This window comes from Ceratotherium simum, chromosome 22, assembly GCF_057802395.1.
Source record: "Ceratotherium simum simum isolate JZ-2026a chromosome 22, ASM5780239v1, whole genome shotgun sequence".
Taxonomy (NCBI): Eukaryota; Metazoa; Chordata; class Mammalia; order Perissodactyla; family Rhinocerotidae; genus Ceratotherium; species Ceratotherium simum.
The window spans coordinates 16818125-16837066 of NC_141921.1; the positions used below are offsets into that span (position 1 = coordinate 16818125).

At 37.6% G+C, this 18942-nt stretch overlaps 1 protein-coding gene across 10 annotated transcripts in view; it reads left to right on the top strand.

The window, feature by feature from the left end:
* FOXJ3 (forkhead box J3) overlaps positions 1 to 18942 on the top strand; it is a 162993-nt gene that overhangs the window by 48738 nt on the left and 95313 nt on the right. For 9 of the 10 annotated variants that reach the window (XR_015555769.1, XM_004443128.3, XM_087446152.1 and 6 more), the window contains one exon: positions 3117 to 3441. Coding sequence is in view for 9 of the 10 variants with exons in the window: in XM_004443128.3 (XP_004443185.1) it covers positions 3117 to 3441 (325 nt within the window). In the remaining variant the exon portion in view is untranslated. Of the gene's footprint in view, positions 1 to 3004; positions 3442 to 18942 lie in introns of all 10 variants that reach the window. The other variant, XM_087446157.1, reaches the window with a different exon arrangement.

An 18942-nucleotide genomic window follows, 5' to 3' on the forward strand; every position in this document is an offset into this window, starting at 1 on the left:
ATCCTTCTAGTTGCTGTATGTGGGACGTGGCCTCAGCGTGGCTGGAGAAGCGATGTGTCGGTGCGCGCCTGGGATCCGAACCCGGGCCGCCAGTAGCGGAGCGTGCGCACTTAACCACTGGCCCCGTTTTTTTCTGTTCTTAGTGCTTAATGGAGAACCACTGCAATGACTAAGAATATATAAAATTTAATAAATTGCAAACAAAAGAGAAGCCCCACTTTTTTAGAGCTTAAACTTGAGAGATATTTTATGGTGTACTTTAAATCTGCTCTAGCAGAACTGATGAAAATAAGCACACAATGGAATAATTCTCACTCATGATACCTTTGATGACTAGGGACCATTTTCTTTCCAGTCCGTTTAGATCTTGACTTTCTTCAAGTCTTAGCTGAAGTTTGTTCTTCTCTACCTCTCAAGGCTGCAGTCCATGTTCTTTCTTTTCTTTTCTGAACCATTAGAGCACCCAGAACTCAGCCTTGCACTCTTTTTCAGCTTTTTCTTGTGTTTCACTTTTCTAATTGAACTACAGGTTCCTGGAGGACAGGAATTTTATTATACTTCCTCTGTGTGTGTGTGTGTGTGTGTGTGTGTGTGTGTGTAACATCTCACTCTAGCATAGCCATGTACACGTGTAATTATAAATTCTTGCTAAATGCTATAATGCGTATTAAGTACCTACTTATTGTATGTTTATATTACTGAGACTCTCATAAAGTCTTAATTAGTGGCACCGGTGGAAGGAAAACAGAAGTTAAAGATGGTTCTCAATAGGGGGCATCTGCAATATCAATTATATTCCAATTTGGAACATGCTTTTATATTAAGTTTGAAAATGTGTGACTGGCTGCTTTGGGAATTTGAACAAAATAAAGCTACTCAGTGGAGACTTAGTTGAGGCAAATAGGATGACAATATGGTATAATAATAGCCAATGTTTATAGAATGAAATGTGAATAGTAATAACAGCAGCTACTATTATTATCACCACCACCACCAACGGCTAACATTTATTGAATAGTTACTATTTGCCGGTCACTGTTTTAAATACTTTACATCAGTGAGGTAGGTACTATTATGATGCTCATTTTACAGATGAGGTATGGGAGAAAAACTACTGGGTTGGGCATGAGGAGATCTGGGCTCTGATTTTATTTCTGCTGTTAACTACCTATGTGAATTTGGGCAGGTCTTTAACTTCAGTAGACCTGAATTTTCATCTTTAGATTGAAGAGATTGGTCTCTAATCTCTAGGGTACTTTGCCCGCTCTTTTGATATTCTGTGATCTCTAAATTATCTTGTCTCCTTATTCCACAAGTTCCTATAATTTATTTTGTGCTGGGAACAAGCATTTCTGGCTGAGATTGTAGAGCAGGATGGTAAGGTTTTTTTAGATCTCTGAAGGTGCTGTATAGAGGAATTTAAAGGTCAGGTTTCAGAGGAATGCATACAATAGAGATGGATGGAATTTGAGAAAATGAGAAAGGTAAAACTGTGGATTAAAATATATGAAAAACAAGATAATAGGATTCCACTGGCAATACAGACAGAATCCTCATGGCTCTCTCATGATTTATAATTGCTATTGCTTAATCTGGTTTACTTGATAGTACATTGGTACCCTCCCGAGATACTCCTAGAGTAATGTTATTAACTAACACTATTGAATGTTTCTTCTGTGTGTATGTTATCACATTTCATTCCAAAATAATATTTTAAGTGTAGGTACTACTGTTGTTTCATTGTACAGATGAGAAAGCTGAAGGTTAGAGAGATTAATTAACATTTTCATAGTCCCATAACTAGTAACTGGTAGAATCAGTACTTGAACTCTGGTCTGCCTGTCTCAAGAGCCTGTTTTCTTTGTCATTTCTTTATTGCCTCCCAGAAATTCAGATCCTGAGCACATACTGCAGGTTACTTTTTGCCTGCAGTCATTTGGGATGAGGGGCCTATATAGGATTTTCTTAACCACAAATTTTTTCTTTCGACTGAGGTACTTTAAATTTCTTATTTTGTTTTCTTTTTCTTGCTTTATTTTGATATCATTTAGAAGTCTTTCATTCTTCTCTACTTTATTGTCAGGCTTCTTTGATCCCAGGATAGAAAGGTTTGTACCCTCTGCTGAAAGCTAGCAATTCCAGTATGAAGAGTCAAGCTTTATTTTTATATTTTTATCTTCAATTCTTAGAGAAGCTTCCTCCCTTCTTCAGAATACGTGTTAACCTGGCAGATTTTGTTTTTCTTTTTTTCTTTGGGTGGTAATGGTCTGAATTTTTCAGCCTTGGAGAGAAATACATTACAGAATCCATATCACTGGATGTTTGTGTAAGCCTGTCCTCAAGCTTTTAATGCTTTTCTTGCTGTCCATTTATGTGATTGAATCTCTTGTATCCTACACTCCCAGATCTTTAGTTTTCTTAAACTTGTTCCTTGACTTTTTTTTTTTTTTTTTTTAACTGCCTGGTACTGCCTATCCTCCTTTTCTGTTGTTCATCAGTGTCCTTGAGTTTGCATTCCTCTTTTCGGTCAATTCCCCCAGCTAGCTTGTCTCCTTGCTATTCTTGTCTACCCTGCTTTACTCTTCCTACCTCCCACCTGCTCAACTCTACCTTCTTTCCTCCATGCAAATTCCTGTGCCTGTTTTTCAGTTACTTCTCTGACCTCTTGCTTCCACTTTACTTTTGGGATTCTTTTGTTTGTATTCTCCCCTAAAATTTTTGTAAAAGAAAGGCCAGATGTACAGTCTTAAGTTTTTAAAGGGCCTGTGGTGTTGGGGAGTAAAGGATACAGTGATCCTGTTGCCCTATTTAAAGTGACAGACGGTCTTTTTTAGTAAGATTGGCGTCAGAATCACTTTGTGTGTATGTATTGTTCTGTGTTTTAAACATTTTAAAACCGAATTTGTTGTGTTTTGGAGAGGAAAAAATTAAGAAAAAAGATTGGAAATGTTGATCCCTTAAATATTTGGTTTGATCATTAACATACTCAATCTTTTTCCTCCAGATTTAACTCAGGCTTTCCCTCACTTTGGAACTCCTAGATTTGTGAATATTGGATATTTTCAGAAGCAGGGGTTCTTTCCTTGATATTGACTAAGGAGTCTATTTACCTTCAGGATGACGTCTGAACTGGAGAGCAGCTTAACATCTATGGACTGGTTACCACAGCTCACGATGAGAGCAGCCATCCAAAAATCTGATGCTACTCAAAATGCACATGGAACAGGAATTTCCAAGAAGAGTGCACTCCTTGACCCAAATACAACCCTGGACCAGGAAGAAGTCCAACAGCACAAAGATGGGAAACCTCCATACAGTTATGCCAGCCTCATTACATTTGCAATTAATAGCTCACCCAAAAAGAAAATGACTCTAAGTGAGATTTACCAGTGGATTTGTGATAACTTCCCATATTATAGAGAGGCTGGCAGTGGTTGGAAGGTAAGGATTTTATTTAAATTATTATTTTTATGCTGTAAGCAATAACAATGTTGGCTTCTATTGAAGATAAAGCTTTGTGGAGGCTTATATAATTAAAGATGAAATTCTGATTACTAGTAGTTTTTTAGGATGTCAGAAAAGGAAATAAGTATTTTTAATTAGGTGAATATTTTTGGTAGAATATTAGTTTGCTAGAGCTTTATTATATTATAAGACTAACATAACATAAAGTAAGAGCAGAGATAACGTAGCATTCACTGGAAAACAATACCCACAGTTCAGGTAAATTGATAGTGAGTCTAAGGTTAAAAAACAGCATAGTATTGCAAGTAGTACTGTTTTTATCATCAAAGATTTTTTTTAACTCTAATTTGAAAGAATTTTAGATTTATAGAAGAGTCACATAAATAGTACAAAGGGTTCCCATATGTCCTTCAATCACTTCCTCTATGTTAACATGTTATATAACCATAACACAATTATGAAAACTAAGAAATTAATGTTGGTGCAATACTTTTGACTAAACAGTACTGTTAACTACTAAGTAAATTATAGACTTAATTCGGATTTCATCAGTTTTTCTTTTTATGTTCCAGAATCCAATTCAGGATCCAATCTAGGATCCCACATTGCATTTAATTGTCATGTCTCCTTAGTCTCCTCCAGTCTGTAACAGTTCCTCAATCTTTTCTTGTCTTTTATGACCTTGACACTTTTGAAGAGGACTTGTCAGGTATTTTGTAGAATGTTCCTTACTTTGGATATGTCTAATGTTTTTTCATGATTAGGTTGAGGTAGTGCATTTTGGGGAAGAATAATGCAGAGGTGATGTGCCCTTCTCTGTATATCATATCAGGGGTACTTGATGTCAGTATGTCTTATTGTTGGTAATATTAACCTTGGTTCTTTGGTTAAGGTGATATTTGCCAGGTTTCTCCACTATAAAGTACTATGTATTGCTTTGTAAATTATAAAATGTTTTGGGGAGATACTTTGAGGGCATACAAGTACCCTGTTTCTTCTTAAACTTTTGCTTATTAATTTTAGCATTCATTGGTAGAGCATAACTGTAGCAGGGTTTATTGTTTTCTAGTGGTGATTTTCTCTTTTTCTTCATTCCTTCTGTATTTATTAATTGGGATTTTTTTGTAAGGAAGACTTATCCCTTCTTCTTTTATTTATTTATTTATTTAATCATTTATTCAATCATTTATTTGTAATAGTATGCACTCCTGGATATTTATTTTATTCTTTGTGCTGTTGTTATTTGTCACTCAAATTATTGAAGCTTTGGCCATTGGGAGCTCTTGCAGTTTGCTCCTGTACCCTTTTGATGTGGCCCCGTTCTTTTGTTTGTTTAGCACTTTTTAACTTTCTGGCACCACAAGATGGTCCAGGCTCATTTTGTACCTTCCCTGCCCCAGCCCTAGAATCAGCCACTTTTTTAAGAACGCCTAGTGGGGCCGGCCCAGTTGCATAGTGGTTAAGTTCACATGCTCTGCCTCAGCGGCCTGTAGTTTGCTGATTTGGATCCCAGGTGTGGACCTATGCTCTGCTCATCAAGCCATGCTGTGGTGGCATTGTACATACAAAGTGGAGGAAGATTGGCACAGATGTTAGCTCAGGGCCAATCTTCCTCACCAAAAAAAACACACAAAAAACAAAAAAAACACCAAAAAACAAAAATTGGGCCTGGCCTGGTGGCATAGTAGTTAAGTTTGCACGCTCCGCTTCGGTGGCCTGGGGTTCATGGGTTTGGATCCCGGGCATGGACCTACAAACTGCTCATCAGCCATGCTGTGGTGGCAATCCACGTACAAAATAGAGGAAGTTTGGTACAGATGTTAGCTCAGCAACAGTCTTCCTCAAGCAAAAACGGAAGAAGACTGGCAACAGATGTTAGCTCAGGGCCAATCTTCCTCACCAAAAAAAATAAGAAATAAGAAGCCCTAGTTCCTTATCTAAGTGATGTGCCATCAAATTAGTTACCTCCCTAGTTTATGTTATACAACAAATAATTGAACTTATTTGTGTCTGCACATGTTACGTTCGTATTCTTGTTTAGGAATTAGCCAGTTGTGTGCTATGAGGGATGTGTGTATGTGTGAGTGCACGTGGAGGAAGAGGGTTTATAGAGTTTTAGGTCTGCCATCAGGTGGTGGTCAACTCTTATTTCTCTTAAACCTTCCTGTTGCAACACCTTTCTCTTTTCCGTTTGACTAGATTTATTAAGGACATTTACTGATTTATTGTGCACCAATGATGTGCACCATGCCAGATAATCAAGTTTCTTAGGGAAGGGATTTTTTTTGTATCTTTTCCTCTATTCCATGCCCTAGCATGGTGCTTCCATTTAGTAAGCCTCAATAATGCGATTTGAAAGCCTGAATCCTGATCCCAGCCTTCTTTCCTAGCTTTTGTTTTTGCTAGTTCCCTCTCATGTACTTTTTCTTCTTCTGCCTATTCCAGCCTACTAACTGTCCCTGGGAAGAAACACTTCAATTTCTTTATTGCTTTTGTTTTTCTCTTACTTGTCTTTGGACTTTGTCTGTTTTGCCCTTTTTCCTGTTGGCATTATCCTGTTTATTATTTCAGCTCATATGTTACCTCTCTACCCCCTATAGGATTACTCTCTTTTGTGTTTCCATATGCTTTATTAATAACACTGTTATAGAACTTAAAGACTTTTGCTCAGAGATCTTGTTTTGTTAGTTTTTGTTTTTTGTTTTTTTTGCATTACTATAAAGTAATACTTTTATTTGTCTCTGATCCTTTTGGTAGCTAGGAAGTTTGTAGTTTTTGTTTCTGTACTCAAATACTCAAATGATAGCTGCTTTTATTATTTTCTATGTGCTAGGTACTATATACTAAAGTGCCTTATATCATTGTCTCCTTAAGCCATGCTACAGTCTTGTGAAATAAGTACTGTTATTGTCCAGATTTTAAAAGTAAGAAAACGGAGGCTTAAAGAAGTAACTTTCAAGAGTTTTTTAGCTAAAGAATGGAGCCCAGATTTGGTACCAGACTTGGTAGATTTGGAGATTTCAAAGCTCGTGTCTTAACCATTCCACAGAGCCTGTAATTTTGCAAGTACTGCATAAATATTTATTGAATTTAATTTGCCAAGATAAACTCTCTCTTAACTGGCTGACTTAGTATGAGAAGTGATTGTTAACAGTATACTTTGAATAAGAGTCCACTCTAATAGAATATTTCACTGGAAGAAATACATAATAAAATTTGAGCTATGAACCAAAAACCATCATTCTAATCAAGTACTAGTGATCCATCTAAACTGTGTTTTCTGGCTTTACCACTGGGCACTACTGTTCAGTAGACTCCTTTTGTCAAGATTTGGAATGAGAGAAGGCTAGGAGATTTTAATAAACCTGTTTAGCATTGGAGAAACATGGTGGCTAGGGATTAGAAATGCCCCAAATTTGAATAAGTGGCTTAGAAAGTCTGCCAGAAATTCATGGGTCTATATCATTGATTGTAAACCTACATACCTGCAAGGGCCAGAGAGGTGACATAAACAAGTAAAGCAAAGAAGGTGCCTAACTGAAGAGTGCATGTCGAATGTAAAGGAAGCAACTGTGCTCTAGTCACTTTTTGCCTTTTAGGGCATATGGCAGATCTTAACAATTTTTTCCCCCTAAGAAAAGTCAGAAATCTGGATTTTGTGTGCAATTTCCCAATTTCTAAATGTTGTTAACTAATTCCAATTTTCTTAAATATTGTGCAGGCCAAAGTTAAGTCTGTTGGCTAGATCAGCCTATGGATGACTAATTTTCAGTCTCTGGTCTAGATCATGTTCTCTTGTTTTCAGCTAATTTAGTCTTTCATTCACTAATTTGAAAAGGATTTATTTACTATATACTCTTGTGAGCAGTATGTTAGCCTTTGGCAGTACTAAGAAACTTAACACAGGGCCCCCTAGGGAGGCTTATATTCTTTATTGGATGAGGGGGATACATATAAACAAATGATTATGATGCTATGTAAAAAGCTGTGTAATAGAGAAGTATAGAGTGCTGTGCTAAGAAGAGTTGACTAATTGGGCATACCTGCTATGTCTCAGCTATAAAAATATCCAATGTATATGTGGCCTATTAAAAAGGGTTAAATAAAGGGTGCAATTAATAAGTGCTGTGAGAGTTTAGAGGAGCTTATGGGAATTGTGATGAGGTTCTAAAGTGAGTAGCACAAAGACTAAGTGCTGTGAGAGTACAAGGAAGGGAGAATCATTAGGAAACTATTGAGGAGATGGAATTGAGCTGTATTTTGAAGAATAAGCTTTGGAGAGGTGGTTTTAATAGCTCTTAGGAAACAGTTGGTTATAGTGTTTCTTAGTAGAGAGCAGTGAAAGTTGGGATAGAGTCAGAATGTAGAGATCCCATGAATATAGGAATGCCAAGCTGAGGAGTGTGGTCCAAATTTGATAGGGAATAGTATATAAAGTTCGATTATGTACCTCATTTGCCTGTCTGACCTCAGCTTCTGCTGAAGTGTAAGTTCACCTGAAAGTGCCAAATCCAGTCTGCTGAATTTCTTGCTGCTGACCAGCGTGTCATAGTCGAAACTGGTTTAGAAGTAGTGATACAGTGTCAACAGGAAGATACACGATTTAGATATAAAGAAGAAAGAGAGGTGGAAAGGGAGAGATGGGAATAGATGGAGAAGGATGATGTTGGTCTTAGAATTTAGAACTAAAAGATACACCAGAGAGATTATCTGGTCCAATCTATTGCTTTAGGCAGACCTTTAATGTTTCCAGGGATTGCTGTTTCATAATTATTCTTTTAAAAAGTTTCTTGCACCCAGTATTAGATGCCTAGAACTTGCCATGATCACTTTTAATTTTATTTTGTAAACATAAAAATATTTTGAGCATTTCAAATGGAGACAAATAGAAGCTGGTTTGTCTTCTCCTTTACTCAGGTCCTGTCTCTGTTTTCATGTTTTACTTCCCATTCACTGTCCTTAGGTTTGTTTTAACACACTTCTACAATCAGCTGCTCACTATTTCTTCTTCAGGTTTGGAGGAGATGGGTTAGGGGAACATAGGAGGTCATTTATTTATTTATTTATTTATTTATTATTTTTTTAAAATTTTTTCTGTGAGGAAGATCAGCCCTGAGCTAACATCTGCCAATCCTCCTCTTTTTGCTGAGGAAGACTGGCCCTGGGCTAACATCCATGCCCATCTTCCTCCACTTTGTATGGGATGCCACCGCAGCATGGCTTGCCAAGCGGTGCATCGGTGCGTGCCCGGGATCTGAACCTGCGAACCCCGCGCCGCTGCAGTGGAGCGCGCGCACTTAACTGCTTGCGCCACCGGCCACCCCCCTGGGAGGTCATTTAGAACTTGTGAAGTTAGCTTTTATTGGTTGAAGAGAGGGTGGAAGAAAGATCCTAAAGCAATTGTCAACCAGCTTTCCAGAAATGTAGAACCAACTAAAGTCACCCAGAAGAGAAAATATTGCCATGGTCACTTAAAAGCATTCAAATAGAATTTTAATATTTAGGTAAAACTCCCTTTCTTTTTGTGCCAGGGCATTGAAGGGATATTACGTATTAAAAATAACTCTTTGAATATTCCATAAGGTTTAAAAAACACCTTTGAATTTTCTGTAATTGGATGATTTTGTAATCTGAACTAGAGGAAAAGGAATTTAAAATTTGTGCTATTCACCTTACTAAAGAAAAAACCTATAAAGTTACTGGAGTTTAGGGTAATAAAAAGAAAAATACAAGAGAGTGGTATGTGTATGTGGGGGTGTATTATGCTACTATTTATGTGGGGGAAAAAAAGAAATAATATATTATGTATTTACTTATGGTTGTAAAAAGAAATTTAGGAATAATTAACTAGAAATGTAATAAATAGTTAGCAATAAGGGATGGATGGAACTGAGGTGGAAGGGATATAGGAGAGAATAGACTTTTGAGTATACCTTTTTTTATATAGTTTTGAACCATGTAAGTGTTTCAAACATTCAAAAATAAATAAATAAATAGAAAATAAAAAACGATGGAAAAAGGAAACCTTAAAACTGAATGTAAGCAGAAACAAATGAGCCTTACATAATATCAAATGGATAACATAATCATACCGAAAAAACAATGCAAGAAACTTTTGAAAAGAGCATTCTGACTGTATACCTTCATGGGATACATACTAAGGTCGAAAAGAATTGCAAAGAAATCATGAACTTTAGTTAGTAGATTTGTCTTTGGTAGTGGTATTTTGCTAGAGGCAGTCTCTACCTCCAGTAAACCCTAGAAAAGGAGATGGGAGCTATTCTGAAACTATTTTATGTGCATGGTAGGATAGAACAAATGAGTACATACATTGATGGTTTTGGGGAACCAGGGCTCTCACAGTTGGAGAAGAGAGATACAGGTAGAAACGTGGTGGTTGATTTGATTCAGAGGTGCCAGTTTATTTTTTTAAATATTTATTTATTTATTTATTTATTTATTTATTTATTTAAATTTTATTTATTTATTTTTTCCCCCAAAGCCCCAGTAGATAGTTGTATGTCATAGCTGCACATCCTTCCAGTTGCTGTACGTGGGACGCGGCCTCAGCATGGCCGTAGAAGTGGCGTGTCAGTGCGCGCCTGGGATCTGAACCTGGGTCTCCAGTAGCAGAGTGCACGCACCCGACTGCTAAGCCACGGGGCCGGCCCTCAGAGGTGCCAGTTTAAACTTAAGTTTAAAATAAAAATCACTTAGACTGCTTTTAAAATTTAGATTCCTGGGTCACAACTCCAGAGATTTTGAATTTTAGTCATCTTTGGTGGAGCCTAGGAATCTACATTAAAATTCACCTCACGTGATTCTAGTGGAAGTAGACTGTACTTTTGAGAAACTACTTTGGGGCTGGAGTTTTCAAGGCCAAGCAGTATGCTTTGATCAGTTATTTAACCTGGGTCATTTTTCTCCAGGTTAACCTGGACCTACCCTAATTATCTCTACCTCTCTACTGTCTTTTCTTGAGGTTATTAGAGGTAGGGTCTGCCTAAGTTGTGAGTTCTGAAGTAATCTCTTTTCTTTTTCTTCTTTCTTTTTTTTTTGTGAGGAAGATAAGCCCTGAGCTAACATCCATGCCAGTCCTCCTCTTTTTGCTGAGGAAGACTGGCCCTGAGCTAACATCCGTACCCATCTTCTTCATATGGGACGCCGCCACAGCATGGCCTGACAAGTGGTGCGTCGGTGCGCGCCCAGGATCTGAACCCAGGCCGCCAGCCGTGGGGCGTGCGCACTTAACCGCTGTGCCACGGGGCATGTCCTGGCTCTTGTTTCTCTGTGGCTGTTTTTACTTTCTAAATATGCTGTTGGTATTTTTTAAAACAGATTTGAGATTACCATATGAAAAGCATTGTATCTAGGTTCTCAGTTGATAGACATAGTCTCTGCCCTCTTGGAGCTTACTTAAATTTTGGTATAGAATACAGTATGGGGCTGGCCCCGTGGCTTAGCGGTTAAGTGTGTGCGCTCTGCTGCTGGCGGCCCGGGTTCGGATCCCGGGCGCGCACCGATGCACCGCCTCTCCGGCCATGCTGAGGCCACGTCCCACATACAGCAACTAGAAGGATGTGCAGCTATGACATACAACTATCTACTGGGGCTCTGGGTGAAAAAATAAAAAAATAAATAATTATAAAAAAAGAAGTTTGTTCTTAAAAAAAAAAAAAAGAAAAAAAAAGAATACAGTATGGAGGTGAAAGACCCTTAAATGAATAATTGCAGATGTGATGAGGGAGTTTATTACAGTGAGACCTAACCTAATCTATGAAAGTCAGAAAGGACTTCCCTAAAGAACTGACGTTTAAACCAAGAATGAATTGAAAGTTGAGTAGACTCAGGTGAAGGGGATGGAGAAAGACTGGGGGCAGTTACCTTTGCAGAGGGAGCAACAAATGGAAGCCTAGAGGTGAGAAAAAACATTGCAGGGGACGAATATAGACAGCAAGGTCAGTAGGGTCGGATCATGAAGAGCCCTTGGAGGCTTGCTTAAGGATTTTGGATTTTATCCTAAGTGCAATAGGAAGTCATTGAAAGGTTTTAAGTGAAGGAGTAACATCAAATTTGCCTTGTGAAGAGATAATTGCCTGCAGAGTGGAGAATGGTGGAAGAGGGACAAAGAGAGGAAGGTGGAGGGTGGACACCAGTTAGGAAGCTATTCTACTAGTTTTGGTGAGACTGGTGTCCTAGACTGAGATAGTGACAGAAGAGATGGAATAAAGCAAGTAGATCAAAGGTAGGCTTAATGAGATTTGGTGACAGATTTGTTTTAGATGGTGAAGAGGAGAGACAAGTTAAGGATGTCTTACAGGTTTCTGATTGGAACGGTTATGTGAATAACTGTCTTTAAATTGAGGAGGGAAAACTGGAAGAGAATCACAGAGATAAAGTTTAGTTTTAAATATGTTGAGTTTGAGGTGTTTCTGGAGATGTCTAGTAGATTGATGAAAATATATGTGAGGAACTCAGGAGAAAGGTCTAGTTTAGAGATCTAGATAGATTTCAGTGTCATAGATAGTCACTGAAGCCATGGCAGTAGGTCAGATTGCCTAGGCAGCAAATGTAGAAATAAAAAAAGGACATAAGGCTGAACCTTGAAGATTTCCAACTTTTAAGCTTTTTGTAGAGGAGGAAGACCCAAGTAGAGATGTATTCTTTCCCTGAAGCCATTTAGAAAATATGACCATCTTGATTTTGTGTTTTTCCCATCTTACACTTTTAAGATAGGTGGATGAACTCCAGTTTGTCTGGTTGGTTCTTTCTTTTTCTTGTCTTCTTTTAGCTTTGGACTGAGCGTTTTTTATGATTCCATTTTATCTCCACTATTATTTTATTGGTTATACTTCTTCCTAAATTTTGTTTTAGTGATTGCTCTAGGGTTTACCATTCACATAATATAAGAACTTTGTAAACCGTATACTATATGCTTCTAATTCCTCTGACCCATCCTTTGTGACATTTTACTTTTACATGTTATAAACCTCATAGTAAATTGTTGAATTTGCTTTAGTCAGTTATCTTTTAAAGGCATTATAAATAAGAAAAAGTGTCTTCTTAAATTTACTTTCATTTTTACAATTTCTGAAACTCTTCATTTCTTTTTGTAGATCCAAGTTTTCATTTAGTATCCAACTTCTGCCTGAAGAACTTCTTTATGAAATTTCCAGCCAACTGGCTTTAGAAGAAATGAATGCTTTCAGCTTTTGTCTGGAAGTCTTTATTGTGCCTTCATTCTTTATTTTTTATTTTTTTATTGATGTCATAACAGTTTATAACATTGTGAACTTTTAGTTGTACATTATTGTTTGTCAGTCACCATGTAAATGCGTCCCTTCACCCCTTGTGCCTACCCCCCAACCCGCTTCCCCCTGGTAACCACCAAACTGTTCTCTCTGTCCATGTGTTAGCTTATCTTCCACATATGAGTTTGAAATCATGTGGTGTTTGTCTTTCTCCCTCTGGCTTATTTCGCTTAACATAATACCCTCCTGGTCCATCCATGTTGTTGTAAATGGAACAATTTTGTCTTTTTTTATGGCTGACTAGTATTCCGTTGTATATATATACCACATCTTCTTTATCCAATCATCAGTCAAGGAACACTTAGGTTGCTTCCACTTCTTGGCTATAGTGAATAATGCTGCAATTTACATAGGGGTGCATAAGCCTCTTTGGGTTGTTGATTTCAGGTTCTTTGGATAGATACCTAGTCGTGGGATAGCTGGATCATAAAGTATTTCTATTTTTAATTTTTTGAGGAATCTCCATACTGTTTTCCGTAGAGGCTGCACCATTTTGCATTCCCACCAGCAGTGAATGAGAGTTCCCTTTTCTCCACAACCTCTCCAACGTTTGTTATTTTTTGTCTTGGTGATTATAGCCATTCTCAAGGGTGTAAGGTGATATCTTCATGTTGTTTTCATTTGCATTTCCCTGGTGATTAGTAATGTTGAACATCTTTTCATCTGCCTATTGGCCATCTGTATATCTTCTTTGGAGAAGTGTGTGTTCATTTCCTCTGCCCATTTTTTGATCAGGTTGTTTGTTTTTTTTGTTGTTCAGTTGTGTGAGTTCTTTATATATTATGGAGATTAACCCCTTGTCAGATATATGCTTTGCAAATACTTTCTCCCAGCTGGTGGGTTATCTTTTCATTTTGATTCTGGTTTCATTTGCCTTGCAAAAGCTCTTTAGTCTAATGAAGCCCCACTTGTTTATTTTTTCTTTTGTTTCCTTTGTCCGTGTAGACATGGAACTTGAAAAGATCCCTCTATGACCAGTGTTGAAGAGTGTACTGCCTTTATTTTTTTCCAGGAGTTTTATAGTTTAAGGTCTTACTTTCTCAAGTCTTTCATCCATTTCCAGTTGATTTTTGTGTATGGCGAAAGCAGATGGTCTACTTTCATTCTTTTGCATGTGCCTGTCCAGTTTTCCCAGCACCATTTATTTAAGAGACTTTCCTTTCTCCATTGTTATGTTCTTACCTCCTTTGTTGGAGATGAGCTGTCTGTAGATGTGTGGTTTTATTTCTGGGCTTTCAGTTCTTGTTCCATGGATCTGTGTGTCTGTTTTTGTACCAGTACCATGCTGTTTTAATTATTATAGCTTTGTAGTGTATTTTGAAGACAGGTATTGTGATGCCTCCAACTTTGTTCTTTTTTCTTAGTATTGCTTTAGCTATTCGGGGTCTTTTGTTGCCCCATATGAATTTTAGTATTCTTTGTTCTATTTCTGTGAAGAATTTGTTGGGATTCTGATTGGGACTGCGTCGAATCTATAGATTGCTTTCGGTAGTATGGACGTTTTAACTATGTTTATTCTTCCGATCCATGTGCATGGAGTATCTCTCCATTTCTTTATGTCATCATCAGTTTCTTTCAATAATGTCTTATAGTTTTCATTGTATAGGTCTTTCACCTCCTTGGTTAAATATGTTACTAGATATTTTATTCTTTTTGTTGTAATTGTAAATGGGATTGTCTTCTTGAGTTTGCTTTCTGTTAGTTTGTTATTAGAGTATAGAAATGCAACTGATTTTTGAAAGTTGATTTTGTACCCTCCAACTTTGCTGTAGTTGTTGATTATTTCTAATAGTTTTCCAGTGGATTCTTTAGGGTTGTGTATATATAAAATCATGTCGTCTGCAAACAGCGCGAGTTTCACTTCTTCATTGCCTATTTGGATTCCTTTTATTCCTTTTTCTTGCCTAATTGCTCTGGCTAAAACCTTGAGTACTATGTTCAATAAGAGTGGTGAGAGTGGGCACCCTTGTCTTATTCCTGTTCTCAGAGGAATGGCTTTCAGTTTTTCCCTGTTGTGTATCATGTTGGCTGTGGGTTTGTCATATATGGCCTTTTATTATGTTGAAAAATGTTGAGAGTTTTTATCATGAATGGATGTTGTATCTTGTCAAATGCCTTCTCTGCATCTGTTGAGATGATCATGTGATTTTTATTCCTCATTTTCTTAATGTGGTGTATCACATTGGTTGATTTGCAGATGTTCAACCATCCCTGTCTCCCTGATATAAATCCCGCTTGATCTGGTGTATGGTCTTTGTGATGTGTTGCTGTATTTGGTTTGTCAGTATTTTGTTGAGGATTTTTGCATCTGTGTTCATCAGTGATATTGGCCTGTAGTTTTCCTTCTTTGTATTGTCCTTGTCTGGCTTTGGTATCAGGGTGTTGTTTGCCTTGTAGAATGTGTTAGGGAGAGTTCTGTCTTCCTCTATTTTTGGAATAGTTTGAGAAGGATAGGTATTAAATCTTCTTTAAATGTTTGGTAAAATTCTGCAAAGAAGCCATCTGGTCTTGGACTTTTATTTTTTGGTAGGTTTTTGATTACTGTTTCAATCTCTGTATTTGTGATTGGTCTATTCAGATTCTCTATTTCTTCTTGATTCAGTTTTGGGAGGTTGTATGAGTCTAAGAATTTATCCATTTCTTCTAGATTGTCCAATTTGTTGGTGTATAGTTTTTCATAGTATTCCCTTATATTCCTTTGTATTTCTGTGGTGTCCATTGTAATTTCTCCTCTTTCATTTCTAATTTTATTTATTTGAGACTTCTGTTTTTTTTTTCTTAGTGAGTCTGGCTAAGGGTTTGTAAATTTTGTTTATCTTCTCAAAGAACCAGCTCTTAGTTTCATTGATCCTTTCTACTATTTTTTTTTTTTGTTTCAATTTCATGTATTTCTGCTCTAATTTTTATTATTTCCCTCCTTCTACTGACTCTGGGCTTTGTTCTTCTTTTTCTCAATCTGTTAGGTGTAGTTTAAGGTTGGTTATTTGGGCTTTTTCTTGTTTGTTAAGGTGGGCCTGTATGGCTATGAGTTTCCTTCTCAGGACCACTTTTGCTGCATCCCATATCAGTTGGTATGGTGTATTTTCATTTTCATTTTGTTGCCAGATTTTTTTGATTTCTCCTTTAATTTCTTCAGTGATCCATTGGTTGTTCAGTAGCATGTTATTTGGTCTCCAGATCTTTGTCACTTTCCTGGTTTTTTTTTTTCATGGTTGATTTCCAGTTTCACAGCATTATGGTCGGAAAAGATGCTTGTTATGATTTCAGTCTTCTTAAATTTATAGAGGGTTGTCTTGTTTCCCAGCATATGGTCTATCCTTGAAAATGTTCCATGTGCGCTTGAGAAGAATGTGTAATCTACTGTGTTTGGATGGAATGCTCTGTATATATCTATTAAGTCCATCTTGTCTCGTTTTTTGTTTATGTCCACTATTTCCTTATTGACTTTCTGTCTGGATGATCTATCCATTGATGTAAGTGGGGTGTTGAGATCCCCTACTATTATTGTGTTGTTGTTAATATCTTCTTTTAGGTTTGTTAATAGTTGCTTTATGTACTTTGGTGCTCCTGTGTTGGGTGCATATATATTTATAAGTGATATGTCTTCTTGGTGGAGTGTCCCTTTTATCATTATATATTGCCCCTCTTTGTCTCTCATTACCTGTTTTATCTTGAAGTCTCCTTTGTCTGATGTATGTATGGCAACACCTGCTTTCTTTTGTTTGTCATTAGCTTGGAATATTGTCTTCCATCCTTTCTTTCTGAGCCTCTGTTTGCCTTAGAGCTGAGATGTTTCCCGGAGGCAGCATGTTTTTGGATCTTGTTTTTTAATCCATCCCCGCCACTCTGTGTCTTATGATTGGAGAGTTTAATCCATTTACATTTAGAGTGATTGTTGATATATGAGGGCTTAATGTTGCTATTTTATTGCTCATTTTCCACTTCTTTGCATTTGCTCTGTTACTTGTCCCGTGTGTTTTGGACTACCAGTTCAGTTTGGTAGTTCTGTATGATGGTTTTCTTAGATTTCTCTTTATTTATCGGATGTGTCTCTGTTCTGTTTATTTGTTTATCATGTTCTGTTTATACCTCTGTTCTCTTTATTTGTTCTGTTTATTTGGTTACTATGAGGTTTGTATAAAAAGTCTCATAGATGAGATAGTCCATTTTCTGATGACCTCTTATTTCCTTAGACTTAAGTTGATTCCATCCCTTTCCTCTTGCCCTTCTAAGTTATTATTGTCACAATTTATTCCATCTTGTGTTGTGAGTTTGTATTTAAAGTCATTAGGTTATGTTTATTTTTGGTGTTTTCCTTCCCTTAATCTTTGATTTTATAGTTAAGTGTTTGTTAACCTATTCTGATAGAGAGCTGCAATTTTTATGATTTTGTCTACCTATTTTTCTCCTTGCTCAAAGCTTTGTATCCCCTTTCTCTTTTTTTTTTTTTCAGGCTGGAGGGCCTTCTTGAGCATTTCTTATGGTGGGGGTCTTGTGGCGATGAACTCCCTTAGCTTTTATTTATCTGGGATAGTTATTATTTCTCCATAATATCTGAAGGATATTTTCCCTGCATAGAATATTCTTGGCTGAATGTTTTTGTCTTTCAGAATTTTGAATATATCATTCCACTCTATTCTAGCCTGTAGAGTTTCTCCCAAGAAATTGGCTGAAAACCTGATTGGTATTCCTTTGTATGTTGTTTTTTTTTTGTCTTGCTGCCCTCAATATCCTCTCGTTGTCATTGGCTTTTGCCAGCTTTACTACTATATGCCTTGGAGAGGGTCTTTTTATGTTGATATAATTAGGAGATCTGTTGACTTCATTCATTTGTATTTCCAGCTCCTTCCCCAGGTTTGGGAAGTTCTCAACTATTATTTCTGTTCTTTTTTTTTTTTTTTTTGTGAGGAAGATCAGCCCTGAGCTAACATTCATGCCAATACTCCTCTTTTTGCTGAGGAAGACTGGCTCTGAGCTAACATCTATTGCCAATCCTCTTCCTTTTTTTCCCCCAAAGCCCCACTAGATAGTTGTATGTCATACTTGCACATCTTTCTAGTTGCTGTATGTGGGACATTGCCTCAGCACGGCCAGAGAAGCGATATGTCAGTTCACGCCTGGGATCTGAACCTGGGCCGCTAGTAGCAGAGCATGTGTACTTAACCGCTAAGCCACGGGTCTGGCCTCTCAACTCTTATCTCTTTGAACAAGCTCTCTGCTCCTTTTTCCCTCTCTTCTCCCTCCTGAATACCTATAATCCTTATGTTGTATTTCCTAATTGAGTCAGATATTTCTCAGAGAATTTCTTCGTTTCTTTTTAGTCTTAGTTTTCTCTCCTCCTCCATGTGGAGCCTTTCTGCATTCCTGTCTTCAGTAATGCTAATTCTTTCCTCCATATTGTCAGCTCTGTTCTTTAAAGAGTCCAGATTTTTCTTTATCTCCTCCATTGCGTTTTTCATCTCTGACATTTCTGATTGGTTTTTCTTTATAGTGTGAATCTCTTTTGTGAAGAAGTTCCTGATTTCATTGAGTTGTCTGTGTTTTCTTATAATTCATTAAGCTTTTTTATGATGGCTATTTTGAATTCTCTTTTGTTTAGGTTATAAATTTCTATGCCTTCAGGATTGATTTCTGGGTGCCTGTCATTTTTCTTCTGGTTTGGAGATTTAATATATCTTTGCATACCACTTGAGGGTGTGGGCTTATTTTTCCTCATTCTGAAACTATCTGGTCGCATCTTCTACCTGCTGCCACTAGGTGGGTTTCAAGAGCTGTGCATTCTGAGCCCACTGTGATCTGTGGGTGCTCTGGCTGACCATTTGTGCTGGGGCACCAGGCGATGAGGAGGTGCTCTTTTTTTGCCTGCCTGATCTTGGGGGCTTCTTGTGCTTCCCTCACTGACTGCTCTCCTGGGGTGCTAGCTTGTTGAAGGCACCCCTGCAACAGTTCAGTCCCCTCTGTATGGGAATTTCCCACAGGCTCTGTGAGAGCTTGGAGAGCGATGGTTTTCCCTCAGGGGACCGCCTCTTCCCCCTCTCTCTCTCAGAGCCATTTGGTCTCGGAGGGGAGGGGCTCTTTGTTTTCCCTGCCGCATCCCTGGTGCTTCTCGTGCTTTCCTCGCTATGTACTCTTCTGGGGTGCTAGCTTGATGAAGGCACCCCTGCAA